This window comes from Ranitomeya variabilis, chromosome 3, assembly GCF_051348905.1.
Source record: "Ranitomeya variabilis isolate aRanVar5 chromosome 3, aRanVar5.hap1, whole genome shotgun sequence".
In the NCBI taxonomy this organism is placed as follows: Eukaryota; Metazoa; Chordata; class Amphibia; order Anura; family Dendrobatidae; genus Ranitomeya; species Ranitomeya variabilis.
The window spans coordinates 687,843,852-687,856,997 of record NC_135234.1 but is presented as its reverse complement, the minus strand read 5'-3'; the positions used below and the strand labels follow the sequence as shown (position 1 = coordinate 687,856,997).

The following is a 13,146-nucleotide window of genomic DNA, read 5'->3' as shown; positions in this document are numbered from 1 at the left end:
GCTGTGCTATACACTCCGCGGGCTGTGCTATACACTCCGCGGGCTGTGCTATACACTCCGCGGGCTGTGCTATACACTCCGCGGCCTGTTAAATACTACATGGCCGGCCGCGAACAATCAGCGACAGGTGCAGTCCTTTGTATTTAATGTAAATCCTTTGTATTTAATGTATTATTCTAAAATCTTCATAAATAAACTACATACATATTCTAGAATACCCGATGTGTTAGAATCGGGCTACCATCTAGTACTTTATAAAATAGTATTTTCTTTTGTTACCATAACATATCATTTTTTCCACAGAGAGCTGTAGGATGGTTTGTTTTTTGCTTGGGAACATAAGACGTTTCAATCATCTATTATTGCATTTTTGGGGGAACAGGAAACAAATTCTGGCACTTATTTTTGTTTTTACCACCACTCACTATGTAAGATAAAATATAACTTCGTATTTTTTATAGGAAAATTAATTTAAAAAAAAGGAAACAAATCTGGAAAGGGTGGGGGCGTCTTTATATTCTGACAGCCATTTTTTTTTTTATAAAGTGCTTTGCTTTTTTAACGCAATATTGGGATACATACAAACTTTTTGATAACTTTTTATTTCATTTTATCGAGGAGCAGGGTTGAGCAAAAACAGAAAATTTAGCTTTGTTTTACACACTGGGCATTTTTTCAGTGTTTTTTCTGCAGCAAAACCTGATCTTAGCAGGAAAAACTGCAGAAAAAAAAAAGTATGTTTTCTTTGTTGTTTTTTCTTGCTGAGTTTTTGATGCGTTTTTTTTTTTGCGGCGGTTTTGGCATGATAGATTTGTGTCTTGTGCATGCTGATAAAGTTTAGTGTAGAAAAAATAAAGTCCCTGTTGTATAGAATCAGGTTTTGGCACAAAACACAGCAAAACCTGATACCTGCGTTTTTCAGCGTTTTTTCAACACTCAATTTCATTGGGTGAAAAATGCTGAAAGAAGTGACATGCTCCATTGTGCCAAAAAAAACATGTAAATCACAAAAACAAGATGATAAAAAAACAAGCTGTGCACATGAGATTTCTGAAATCTCACACTTTGTTGGTACTGTAAAACAAAGCTAGTGTGAACGTAGCCGTATATTCGTTGCTATGGACATGGCAATACCAAATATGTGTTTTGTTTTTTTTGGGGGGGGGGGGGGGGATTTTTTCCAGATGAAGACACTTTTTATTGGGAAACATGATTTTTTTTTTCAGCAATATTTAAGAATTTAACATGCAATCCATTGATTACATAGATAAGTAATTGCAGTACTAATGTAGTGCAGGGTATTATCTCCGTTTTCGATGGGCAGGTCCCCCTTAAACTCCGACTCTTTCAAGATCCATTAAGTTTTCACCGATAATGGACCTGAAGGCCACTGTTGGTCTTTGGTTGCCACAGCAACCCATTATCACCCTGTAATTTTGCTGTGAGGGATTTGGTGGAGAGCTCAAGAAACAGGCCAACAGAAAGAGTGTGATTTTGCATTAAAGGGTTAACGATATTTTCATGGAACTGTACACTGTATACCTTGGAGAATATATTTGGTTAGACCATTTTTAACAGTATTCTGAATCATGGTTACTAATTGGTGTAATCCAGGCTTAGAGATGGGGTGAAATAAATCAGTATCACCTATGGAAGCAAACACAACAGTACTCACTGAGCGAGAAAGAGTCCTTCACTTTTGGATTCAGTAGAGATTCACTTTCTTCTGAGTTTGTGCCTGAGCTCATGCTGGAAGTAAATTAAATGTTGAGAGGATAATGACTGAAATAATTCTATAATTTTGGCATTTTGCTTTTTTACATTTTAAGTAAAAAATACTATATACGAACAAATACAATGACAGACTTTCCTCTCGATAACACAAATGTAAGCTCTATTGGCCAAGTGACTGGACACTTCTAGCTATTTTGCTATGCCTCTGTTCAGGGATCGTTTCTGCAGACGGACACGTCATGCCTCGCTTGTAGTTTTGACTACATATATTCCGCATTGTGTGTACAATGTTTAATAGGGAATCTGCCCTCTGATTCATGCTGACCAAACCTCAGAGCATGAATCAGATTCTGGCTGCATGATTGTGGAGCATTACAGAGAAAATATAGCCGGAGACCATAGCTGGAGAATAGACAAGCCCAGCTCCAACCCGGATCAGCTTCTCTACGAACTTTTCTAGACTATTAACAAGTCTCTTGCTATGGGAGAGATTTTTCAATCACCTACAGCTGTGCTGAGAAGAGCCAACCGGGACAGCATGAATCAGATGACAGGTTCCCTTTAAAGGGAACCTGTCACCTGAATTTGGTGGGACCGGTTTTCGGTACGATGGGCGGTGTTTTCGGGTGTTTGATTCACCCTTTCCTTACCCGCTGGCTGCATGCTGGCCGCAATATTGGCTTGAAGTTCATTCGCTGTCCTCCGTAGTACACGCCTGTGCAAGGCAATCTTGCCTTGGGCACGCGCAGTATGCTTTGCCCAACTGCAGGCAAAGCCGAAAAGCATTAGTGCGCATGGGCCGGCGCACTATGTCCCGGAAGTATCTCGCTGTGTTCCGGGACATAGTGCGCCGGCGCAGGACGCTGCCTGGAAGATAACTCTGCCTCAAGAGATTATTTTACATGAAGGGTAGTTTCCCTTTGCAGATTTTAAAACCTTCAGCATATTTTACTGGAGATTTCCATAGTGTTTCACTGTGGATTTTTCTTTTTTAAGAAAGGTCATTTATATAAAGTGATAAAAGATTATTTCTCAACAACACACATATGTATACACCAAGCACACACACACGCGACCAAAAGTGTTGGCACCCTTGAAATTGTACTAGAAAATGATGTATTTCTCCCAGAAAATTATTGCAATTGCTCATGTTTTGTTATACATGATTATTTCCTTTGTGTGTATTGGAAGAACAACAACAAAAAAGTGAAAAATAAAAAGGCAAATTGGACATAATTTCAGTCAAAACTCCAAAAATGGTCCAGACAAAATTGTTGGCGCCCTCAACTCAATATTTGGTTGCACACCCTTAGGGATAAATAACTGCAATCAATCGCTTCCTAGAACCATCAACAAGTTTCTTCTACCTCTCAACTGGAATTTTTGACCACTCTCCTTTTGTAACCTGCTCCAGATCACTTATATTTGAAGGGTGCCTTCTCCCAACCTCACTATAGGTGTTCAATGGAATTTAGATCCGGACTCATTGCTTGCCACTTCAGAACTCTCCAGTGCTTTGTTTCAATCCATTTCTGGGTGCTTCTTGAAGTGTTTGTGGTCATTGTGCTGCTGGCAGACCCATGATCTAGGAGGCAAACCCAGGTTTCCGATACTGGATACTACAATGCAACCCAAACTCTGAGGGTAATCTACAGATTTCATGATTCCTTGCACACAGTCAAGCCACCCCGTGCCAGAGGCAGCAAAACAACCCCAGAACAACTTTGAACCTCCACAGTATTTGACTGTAGGTTGTGTGATCTTTTTTTAGTAGACCTCATTCCGTTTACAGTAAACAGTAGAACGATATGCTTTAACAAAAAGCTCCATCTTGGTCTCATCTGTCCACAAGACAATTTCCCAGAAGGAATTTGGCTTACTCAAGTACATTGTGGCAAACTGCAGCCTAGTTTTCTTACGTGTGTGTGTCAGCACGGAGGTCCTCCTGGGTCTCCTTCCACCATGTTTAATTTCATTCAAATGTCGACAGATAGGTCGTGCTGACACTGATGCACCCTGAGCCTGCAGAACAGCTTGAATTTCTTTGGGGCTGCTTCTCCACCATCCAGACTATCCTGCGCTGCAACCTTTCATCAAATTATTCTCAGCCATCCAATCCAGGTAGATTAATTACAGTGTCACGGGTTGTAAACTTCTTGATTATGTTGCGCACTGTGGACAAAGGAACATCAAAATCCCAGGAGATGGACTTGTAACCTTGAGATTGTTACAAGTACTTAAGACAGTTAGCTAATCCTCTTTCTGTTCTCCATGCTTAATAAAATCCAAAAGTGAAATAGGGTCTTATCCAAGTAACACAAAAAAGAGAAGGGGTTAATGAGCTCCCCTCATTGAGTTGTGTGTGACAGCCATTATGAAGAATTGTAGTCAAGATTCTGCATCTTCCATACGACAGTGTCAAAGAAAAAAAATGCCAGGGCAATGGAAGTTTTCTGCGCTTACTGATGAAATGACATCCACTTCAGGTATAAAATGCTGATTTATTGTCAACACGTTTCAGAGTCACACCGACTCCTTCAGGACATCCATACAGAAAAAAAAAAAGAAAAAAAAAAAAAAAAAGAAGCTCCATGCTTAGTGTGGCAGATAGAGACTCACAATGCAAAGTGAGTAAACTTCTCTCCCTTTTAGGCTACTTTCACACTAGCGTTAACTGCAATCCGCCACATTGCAGTATTGCGACGGATTGACACACGTCGCAACTGTCGTGCGACGGTTGCGCCGTGTTGTGGCGGACCGTCGGGACCAAAAAACGCTACATGGAACTCCGCCCCCACCTCCCCGCACCTCACAATGGGGCAGCGGATGCGCTGGAAAAATGCATCCGCTGCCCCCGTTGTGCGGCGGAGACAACGCTAGCGTCGGGAACCTCGGTCCGATGCACCGCGACGGGCCGAGCCCGACGCTAGTGTGAAAGTAGCCTAAGGCTACGTTCACATTCGCGGCGGGCGCCGCAGCGTCGGGCGCCGCAGCGGTGCCGCATGCGTCATGCGCCCCTATATTTAACATGGGGGCGCATGGACATGCGGTGCACTTGCTTTTTGCGCCGCATGCGTCCCTGCGGCGCCCGCGTCGGGGCGCAGAGGACGCAGCAAGTTGCATTTTTGCTGCGTCCAAAATCAATGGAAAAAAGGACGCATGCGGCGCAAAAAGCAGCGTTGTGCATGTGTTCACATTTGCGCTGTGCGTTGCGGCGGCGACGCTGCGGCGCACACCGCAAATGTGAACGTAGCCTTATGTGGTTTTAGGTGTGAGTTTCACATTACCTACACCTGTTACTTGCCACAGATGAGTTTGAATGAACATCACATGCTTGATATAAAATTGCTTACTCACAATTTTGGTAAGGAGCCAACAATTTTGGGGGTTTGTGTAAAATTATGTCCAATTTCACTTTGTTTTTTTTTGTGCTGTACCAGTACACACAAGTGAAATAAACATGTGTATAACAAAACAAGTGTAATTGCAATAATTTTCTGGGACAATTTCAAGGGTACCAACACTTTTGGCCATGACTGTATACTAACCAGGAGCTCTTACATACGGATATCCTCACTAATATATACCACTAGGAGCTCATACATTCTGTAGTCCTTACTAATATACAGTGAAGGAAATAATTATTTGATCTCTTGTTGATTTTGTAAGTTTGCCCGCTGACTAAGACATGAACAGTCTATAATTTTAGGAGTAGGTTAATTTTAACATTGAGAGATCGAATATCAAAAATGAAATCCAGAAAATCACATGTATAAATTATATCAATTTATTTGCGTTTTGCAGTGAGAAATAAGTATTTGATCCCTCTGGCAAACACGACTTAATACTTGGTGTCAAAACCCTTGTTTGTTGGCAAGCACAGCAGTCAGACATTTTTTGTAGTTGATTATGAGGTTTGTGCACATATCAGGAGGAATTTTGGTCCACTCCTTTGCAGATCATCTCGAAACCATTAAGATTTTGAGGCTGTCGCTTGGCAACTCGGAGCTTCAACTCCCTCCATAAGTTTTCTATGGGATTAAGGTCTGGAGACTGGCTAGGCCACTCCATGACCTTAATGTGCTTCTTTTTGAGCCACTCCTTTGTTACCTTGGCTGTATGTTTTGGGTCATTGTCTTGCTGGAAGACCCAGCCACGAGCCGTTTTTAATGTCCTGGCAGAGAGGAGGTTGTCACTCAGGATTTTACGGTACATGGCTCCATCCATTCTCCTAGTGATGCGGTGAAGTAGTCCTGTGCCCTTAGCAGAGAAACACCCCCAAAAACATAATGTTTCCACCTCCATGCTTGACAGTGGGGACAGTGTTCTTTGGGGTATAGGCAGCATTTCTCTTCCTCCAAACACAGCGAGTTGAGTTAATGCCAAAGACCTCAATTTTTGTCTCATCTGACCACAGCACCTTCTTCCAATCGCTCACAGAATCATCGAGGTGTTTATTGGAAAATTTCAGACGGTCTGCACATGTGCCTTCTTGAGCAGGGGGACCTTGCGGGCACTGCAGGATTTTAAACCTTTACGGCGTAGTGTGTAAGCAAAGGTTTTCTTGGTGACTGTGGTTCCAGCTGCCTTGACATCATTAACAAGATCACCCTGTGTAGTTTTAGGCTGATCTCTCACCTTCCTTATGATCAACGATACCCCAAGAGGTGAGATTTTGCATGGTGCCCCAGATCGATGTCAAATGACAGTCATTTTGTATTTCTGTTGTCTTCTTCTCACCCAGCGTAGCCCATTCCAGCTTTGTGCAGGTCTATGATCTTGTCACTGACATCCTTATAAAGCTCTTTGGTCTTGCCCATTTTGTAGAGGTTAGAATCTGACTGATTGAGTCTGGACAGGAGTCTTTTATAAAGGTGACTATGTAAGACAGCTGTCTTAAATGCAGGTAACAAGCCGATTTGGAGCATCTAACTTGTAAGTAGGAGCCAGAACTCTTAATGGTTGGTAGGGGATCAAATACTTATTTCTCACTGCAAAATGCAAATAAATTTATACAATGTGATTTTCGGGATTTTATTTTTGATATTCTATCTCTCAATGTTAAAAATAACCTACCCTTAAAATTATAGACTGCTCATGTCTTTGTCAGTGGGCAAACTTACAAAATCAGCGAGGGATCAAATACTTATTTCCTTCACTGTATACCACCAGGAGTTCATAAATTCTGATGTCCTCACTAATATTTTCCTCCAGGAGCCCACACGTTCTGATGTTGTCACTAACATATACCACCAGAAGCCCACATTTTGATATCTTCATCAATATATACCACCAGGAGCTCATACATTCTGATGACACTATTATATGCCACCAGGAGCCCATACATTCTTGGCACAATGACACAAACTGAGACACACATACCGACTGATACAAAAGCAGATGCGAGCGCACACACACACACACTAGAGGACTTGCCACCAGTCCATCTCCCCCCTGAGTTCTTCTGACTTCCACAGTGATTGTGATATCACCAAAGGTCCTAAAGAAGCCTCCACATTGGAAGCTACGACGGTAATAGCATTATCAGTGTGGCTCCTGCTGTAGACACTGGGGAGTGGGAGCCCGGGGCAATTACCCAGTTTGTATTTGTATTCCTAAGGGTGTATGTATATACTTCTTAATATACTGACATATGCATCTGATGTATGGCTAAATGTGATGAATAAAGCTTTAATTCAAACTGTTATAAATGTAACAGGCTCACAATCTAGCTAGCAAATCTGGAGCATGCAAATCAGGTTACAATATATTCTGCATTTCACTATTTGCACAATCTTAGGGTGGATTTATAAGGGGCAGATATTGCAGAAATCCATGTGCTTGCAGCCAATACAACTCCATTCAGTAGAGTGAAACTGTAGAAACTTTTGCAAATGCCATTCAGAATAGGACAGCCACAGAAATTTCTGCAACATGTGAATACACCCTTGTATATTTATACTCTAAAAACTTACGGCTGGCCAGACGAGGACGGAAGAGCTTCCTGTAAGTGAAAAAAATTGAATTTGTTACACAAAGTGCTTTACAGATAATATATTCATTAACATTTGTACTCTCTCTTATTAGATCTTGATCACAGAGAGAAGTTTTACACTTGAGTTTCCAAGCTAAATAATACTGGATACTACGGTAATTAAAATAACTTTACACCTTTTCTTTGTTTTCAGTCTCAATGTTGCATATATTACAGTTAACACAAGTTAATGGGGTTGTCTAATAATCAACATTCACCACATATCCATACATGAGAAATATATGATTGCTGGGAGTCCGGCTGATGAAATCCCCTCTGATCTGGAAAATCAGGGGTCCCAAGTGACCTGATTGAAGGAAGCGTTCTGAGCATGTATGATCACTGCGCTACAAATTAACAATATTTCTTATAGACAGTTAATTGACAGTTTTTGGGAAAAGGGTCACACATGCTCATTAACAGATCATTTCCATTACACAGGGCACTTCGGGAACCCCCATTGATGTGATCAGAGGGGGTCTTAACAAGCATACATTTATTACCTACCATGGGGATAGGGTTTATGGGACAACCCATTTAAAGGCGGTTTAGTTTTTCAATTACAGTATTAAAGAATTAAAGGGTTATTTCTCAAATATCAAGTTATCCCTGATCCATAATACTAGCAACTTCAAGGTTCTGCAGCCCCTCCTTAGAGTGGAGGTGTGCATTTTTGACCACCACACCATTCACTGTCTGCGGGACTGCTGGAGAAAGTAGTGTATTGCACTCAGCTATTTCTGGTAGACCCATAGAGAATGAATATAGTGGAGAATGAACATGTGCACCTTCACTCCATTAATCCATGCTGCATAGCCTACTTCTTCAGGTTGTACAATGGAGAGATCTCTCTAATGAGCATGAAAGGAGAGAACTGAAGACCTTCCAAGACCTGATTGAGGTTCTCCAGATCCAGGGGGCTACTACGGTGGCCCACAGATCACTCTGCCCATGAGACAGTCCTGTCCGATGACCTACAAGTCAGGATCCACTGGACAAGGATAGCCAAGGTATAAACCTGGCATTTGGGAGTCAACTCTGACCTATACTAAGCTAAACTGAGTAGCTGGGTGGTGGCTGTCCAGGTGTAGGCTGTTGGGGAGAAGTCAGCTTTTTTCTAAGATGTATTCTTAGTGTCAGCCTTCTGGTGGCAGCATATAACCCATTGTTCCCATGTCCCGAAATGAAGAGTCTGAGAAATGACACACTTACTGACTAATGGGAGTCTCAGAATTATTCATGTTCTTCATAACAAGTTTCTTTAAAACTTAGAGCACCTTTGGCTGTTATGACGTGCTGCAAACAATGCATAGCCAAACACAAGCTTCTGGCAATGTTCCTGAGGAATCTTAGCCCATTTTCCTTGGGCAATGGCCTCCAGTTAACTAATTTTCTTGGGTTTGCACGATGAAACTACATTCTTCAAATCCCACAAAATATTTTCTATGGGGTTTAGATCAGGTGACTGACGACTGACCAACAGTCTTGGTGGACTAGGATTCCAACAATACCTCATTGTCCTTTCGAAAGGTCCAATAATGCAGAAGCTTCGGCATCCTCACAGAAGACAATGTTTTCTCCTATGATTTCCTGATACTTAACTGAATCTATCTTGCCCTCCATATGCTGCAGGCTTTGGTTGCGGTCTTATGTTTTGTCTGTTTTTTTGGCCAGTGTGAGCAATTTTGCATGCATAACAACTTGACTCGTTAATTTCTTTTGGCTTAGGTCAGGACCCGTTCCTGCTCAGCCCTTCAGACACGACGTCATTACGAGTTTTGGCATGGAGACATTCAATGTTCAGTACGCGCCTTTCATGTGCACACCGACACCTCACAGCCTGCCACCACCAAATCTTGCTGCAGGTCTTTTCTAGTCAGTCGAGGGGTTTTTACCATCATCCTCTTCAGGAATCTGGTGGCAATCGGTGATGCATGCCTCTGCCTGCCACATCCAAGTACTATAGCCAGTGTTCCTCTAACTCTTAACTTGTGATTTATGCTTCCAACTGTTTCACTAGGAACGTTCAAATGCCTTTGTTGTCTCTCTGCATGAACAAGGAACAAGTTGGAAACAATGAGCTTTTCACTTTACTTGTTGGACCACTCTCTCGACAAACTAAAATATTACTGAACAGGAAGCCATTACCTTTGAAGAATAAGCTAAAATTCCTCAGGAACACTGCCAGAAACTGGCGTTTGGATATGCATCACATTTGCAGCAGATCATAAATAGCCAAATGTGCTCTGGTAAGGACTAAAGATATTTGGTATGAAGGGGTTAAGTAATTCTGACACCGCAGTAGTCAATGCAACATTTTTTGTTAAATTTAGAAAAACCACTTATTTTATGTTAAGAAATGTAAATTATTCTTTTGGTTTATTGCAAACAGCAGAACCTTTGTACAATTTTGCTAATGAACCTCATCTGCAGTGAGTGTTGAATCAATTCGATTTAAACTGTACATTAAAGCGGAATATTCAGGCACAATCCTGTGACTTCAGAGCTGAAGTTCCCATGCTTACTTTGCTGGCTCAATGTCTGCAAAATGTAGTATTCTGATAGGAAAAGCTCACTCTAAAATGACATAATAATCAGCTTAGCTGTATGTGCTTTTAACAAACTTGTTGATGACAGGTCTGGTCTATAATACAGACTGTTATTTTAAATGCAACCAAAAAGGATACAAAGTATCCAAAAAATCACCAAAGAGGTATGTAGTGTTAAAAATGTAATATAAATATTATAAATTATCACACACTAAAAAAAAAACAACACATGAATCAAAAAGTAAACCTGAAACATTTGTCTATGTTGGGGATACTTATTATTTTCATATATCTGTAACCCCTAGAATGATGTGAATATGTTTTTATATATCTCTTAGACTGTTACTTTAAGATGCTAAGTGTCACTTTGAAAAGTACTGACCTCACTGTCCTCAATTTCAACAGCGGAATGAATCGCTAGTAGGAAGGTGGTTTCTTGCTGATCACCGGTTTGAATATTCTGCATGATGGCAGTTTGTGGATCAACTGCATAAAAAAAATATTGAACAGAAATAACGTTATCTCATAGAAAGGGTGCTGAATATGATGGAATGGTGGTATAAAAAAAAAACTCACTAAGTAATCAAACAAATCTATCCAAAAGATCAGTTTGGCAGGGGTGACCCATTTGGCTTTGGGACTGGATTTTGATTGAATGGTTTGGGAGCCATGCCACTTTTCCAGAACCTTTGAGTTCTCAGCAACAAGGAAAACCTCTTTTTCCGTTGACAGATTACGGCCCTGAGTGGGGGCTTGTTTTCTGAGTGATGGGCTGAAGTTTTTATTGGTACCATTTTAAGGTTAATAACAAAGTTTGAACATTTTTTTATTCCAATAATTGGCATAGCAAATAAACACATTAACAGTAATTAAGGAATTACCGTATTTTTCATTTGTTTTTCAGGTCAGTAAAATTAAAGATAACAGATTTATACTTCGTATATGTTTTCTGTTTTGCATGACTGGTGCAAGATTCCTGGGATGTCACACACCACTCGTCGGACACTCCAGATTCATGAAGACGCGTGCGCCTGTTCATGAATCAGGAGCCTCCGACTCCACCACGTTCCCTCAAAGACTGGTGAGGAAATTGCCAGTCTCGATAAAAATCGAGGCCTGAATGTACAGAACGACCTATTACCAATTTATTCTGTGCACAAGAGAAGGGTGTTCGGCCTGTCTAAACAAGCTTACATATAGCCAATCGGCAATCATTTAACCCCTTCCTGAATTTGCGATTTTCCATTTTCACTTTTCTCTTCTTCCAAGAGCAATAACTTTTTTTTATTTTTTCATCCACATAGCCGTACGATGAATTGTTTTTGTGGGACGAGTTGTAGTTCTGAAGGACATCATTCATGTTATCATGATATCTTCCCTCACGTAATCTCCAGTCCTCCCAAGACTTCATTCTCTCCTCCACACTTATCTGCTCCTCACCCAACCGCCTCCAAGACTTCTCCAAAATGAATATCCTCCATCCTCTGGAATTCTTCGCCCCAACACGTCCGACTATCAACCACATTTGGAACCTTCAAACGGAACCTGAAAACCCATCTCTTCAGGAAAGCCTACAGCCTGCACTGACCCCGCTGCCTCCTCATCACTACCGAAGCTACCACCTCACCAACACCGGAGCTCCTGCAACCCTCAACCTCCTGTCTCCTTCCCCACCATCCTGCAGAATGTAAGCCCGCAAGGGCAGGGTCCTCGCCCCTCTGTATCAGTCTGTCATTGTTAGTTTGTTTACTGTAAGTGATATCTGTAACTTGTATGTACCGTAACCCCTTCTCATGTACAGCACCATGGAATCAATGGTGCTATATAAATAATAATAATAATAATAATAATAATCATCATGTAATACACTGAAAGCAGCGAAAAAATTCCAAGTGTGTTGAAATTGCAAAAAAAGTGCAATTCCACATATGTTGTTTGGGTTATTTATTTACCATGTTCTCTATATGGTAAAAATAATTAAACAATATTATTCCCCAGGTCAGTACAAGTACGTAGATACCAATTTTTTTTTTTTTATTATTTTATTTAAGTGGTGAAATTAAATTAGGAAATTTGTAAGAAAAAAAAATTGATTGTGTTGGCATTTTCCAAGATCCGTAACATTTCATTTTTTCGGGATGTGGGGCAGTGTGAGGACTTATGTTTTGCTCCTGAGCTGATGTTTTTACTGATACCATTTTGGATTAGATACAATGTTTTAATAGTCTCATATCGCATTTTATTGCAATGTTGTGATGGACAAAAAAAAAAAAAAAGAAATTCTGGTGTTTTGACTTTTTTTCTCATCTCGCTGTTTACTGACCAATTTATTTTACGCTTTGACAGATCAGACTTTCCTGACCGCAGCGATTCCAAATGTGTATTTTTTTTGTTTTATTTTTCATGGGGCAAAAGGGGTGATTGAATGTGTTTTTTTTTTTCATATTTTTAAAACTTTTTTTTTTTTTTAAAATTGTATTTAATATAGTCCCCTTAGAGCAGAGCTGGGCAAAGTGCAGACCGAGACAGCCGTGGGGCTGGAAACCAGAGGTCCATGGGTCGCACCGTGCCTACCAGCTCATTGTCTCCATCTGCGCTGACTTATTTGATGGAGGAGGGGCCTCCAGCCATTTCCTCATTCAATCAGCGTGTGAAACCGCTGACGTCATTTCATCGCGTCAGATGTGTACGGCGGAGAGTCAGCGCACCAGAGGCAGAGAGAGAAGCAGAGCGCCGGGGAACGGAACCGAGGTGAGTATGTGGTGTGTTTTTTTTTTATTTTTCATGTGCATGGTATGTTTGGGTGGGCACAGTGCTGCATATGGGGGC

General features: G+C 41.0%; 1 protein-coding gene across 5 annotated transcripts in view; it reads right to left on the bottom strand.

Annotated features, from left to right (window-relative positions):
- The window catches only part of LOC143817033 (uncharacterized), a 160,309-nt gene that overhangs the window by 55,317 nt on the left and 91,846 nt on the right, over positions 1-13,146 (bottom strand). For all 5 annotated transcript variants that reach the window (XM_077298085.1, XM_077298083.1, XM_077298084.1 and 2 more), the window contains exons 11-13: positions 10,700-10,803; positions 7,710-7,738; positions 1,676-1,749 (exon numbers count right to left, since the gene is read on the bottom strand). In XM_077298085.1, the coding sequence (XP_077154200.1) occupies positions 1,676-1,749; positions 7,710-7,738; positions 10,700-10,803 (207 nt within the window). The remainder of the gene's footprint in view (positions 1-1,675; positions 1,750-7,709; positions 7,739-10,699; positions 10,804-13,146) is intronic.